The sequence below is a fragment of the Pundamilia nyererei genome, unplaced genomic scaffold (genome assembly GCF_000239375.1).
Source record: "Pundamilia nyererei isolate P.nyererei 1_Seehausen unplaced genomic scaffold, PunNye1.0 scaffold00427, whole genome shotgun sequence".
NCBI lineage: Eukaryota > Metazoa > Chordata > Actinopteri > Cichliformes > Cichlidae > Pundamilia > Pundamilia nyererei.
This window is the reverse complement of record NW_005187828.1, coordinates 257,821-259,393: the sequence shown is the minus strand read 5'-3', so window position 1 is coordinate 259,393 and position 1,573 is coordinate 257,821. Positions and strand designations below refer to the sequence as shown.

Here is a 1,573-nt window from a genome sequence, read left to right as displayed (position 1 = left end):
GAATATTAAAACTTGCTGAACTAGTGTTAAAAAAACAAAGTCTCCTTCAGACTCATTTAAAAAGTTTCTCAATGTTAAAAGTCTTGCTTAAAGCTGGAAACAGAATAAAATAAGACAAACTTAAAAACACAGTTTAAAAACCACTTGATCATCACAGTATAAGAAAGTTACACCAGTTAAACTTTTTTAATGTCTTCATTTTCCGTGTTAACCACTTATTGCTCTCTTTATCCTCCCTGATTGAATTTTTTCTGATTTTCACTGTTGGTGGAATTGTGCATGCAGTTCACTCAGGTTGCATAGGCAGTCCAGCTCCTCCTGAATGGCAGTCACAAGAAGATCTGCCGTGTCTAACAGTGCAGCCTCAAAAGTGTGGAGAAAATATTAGGAGATGGTGTGTTATAATGGTTTGTAGTGATGGGATTTCCAACTCTTTTTAGAGAACCGGTTGTTTCAGCTCGGATCACTAAAAGTTTTGAATTTTTGTAATCATCTTGTCCTTTTGGGGTATAATAAAACCCATTTTTTAAAGATTACATTTGTGCCTGTGTGTTCCTGGCTGCTTGGTTCATGACAGGGCCATAGAAGAACAATGACCATTCAGCAGGTACCCTCTACTTTGTACAAGAAGAAGGACTGCTAAAGCCAAACTGAAGTTCTCTGAATTCTAACTGACTGTTATTCTGCAATGATCAAGTGCAATGTTCCCTCTAATTTTTCATGTGTCTGAGCGAACGCACAAATTCCATGAGCGGTCCCGTGGACCACTGTGAGCAACAGCAGGCGTGTGCACTGTGGTCACACCAGCATCGAATCCATCCATGTTACATGGTTTATTAAAATAATCAAATTACAGCATTTACATTTATGTTAGACTACGTTTAATTAACTGCTTTAGCCCACTTACAATGAAAATTAAAAAAAAAAAATTGTTCATGACCTGTGTAGTATGTTAACACTATTGGAAGGAAAAATAACTTGAACTCCAATTTTGAAAACACAACTTTCTTTTTTTTTTTTAGATTATAAAGCTCTGACTTGTATTATGAGCATGAGTCTGTGGTCTGGGAGCGAGTCCTGTAACTCTCTGACTGCAAAATACAGTATATAAAGACCAATGCTGGGCAATTAATTATATAGTTACTTCTTCAAAAAAAAGTTACTGAGCTATGCAAACAAAGTTTTTTTGCAGCTCTTTACCTAAAAATGCAGCCAAGGCGTTTTTTAAACAAACATTTCAAACTGTTTACAGAACAATCAGCTGTTCTGCATCAAATTTGATGCCACACAAATTATTTGTGCCACTCCAAAACATCCCCCTTCCTAAACAACTAAATGCCATGTTGCTATATCACTTTTTGATCGGTCTACATGGTACATTTTTTGACCAATAGGAAAGGGTGGGGTTTTTTTGGTTTTGTTTTTGCTCACAGGCGGAGAGTGCTTTCAAACGTTTTCCTTATAAAACGCAGTTCTTACCGTTTCTTCCCGCAGTAAATATAAACAACGATAGTATTCAGGAAGAAAACCAAACATTGCTTATATTTTATCATAACTCTGGTTTTACGTGGCC

The 1,573-nt window shown here is 36.4% G+C and overlaps 1 protein-coding gene across 1 annotated transcript in view; it reads right to left on the bottom strand.

Moving 5' to 3' along the window:
• Positions 1-74: 74 nt before the first annotated feature.
• LOC102206748 (uncharacterized) overlaps positions 75-1,573 on the bottom strand; it is a 7,572-nt gene continuing 6,073 nt past the window's right edge. The window contains exon 12 of the mRNA XM_005753437.1: positions 75-93. Coding sequence (XP_005753494.1) covers positions 75-93 — 19 coding nt within the window. The remainder of the gene's footprint in view (positions 94-1,573) is intronic.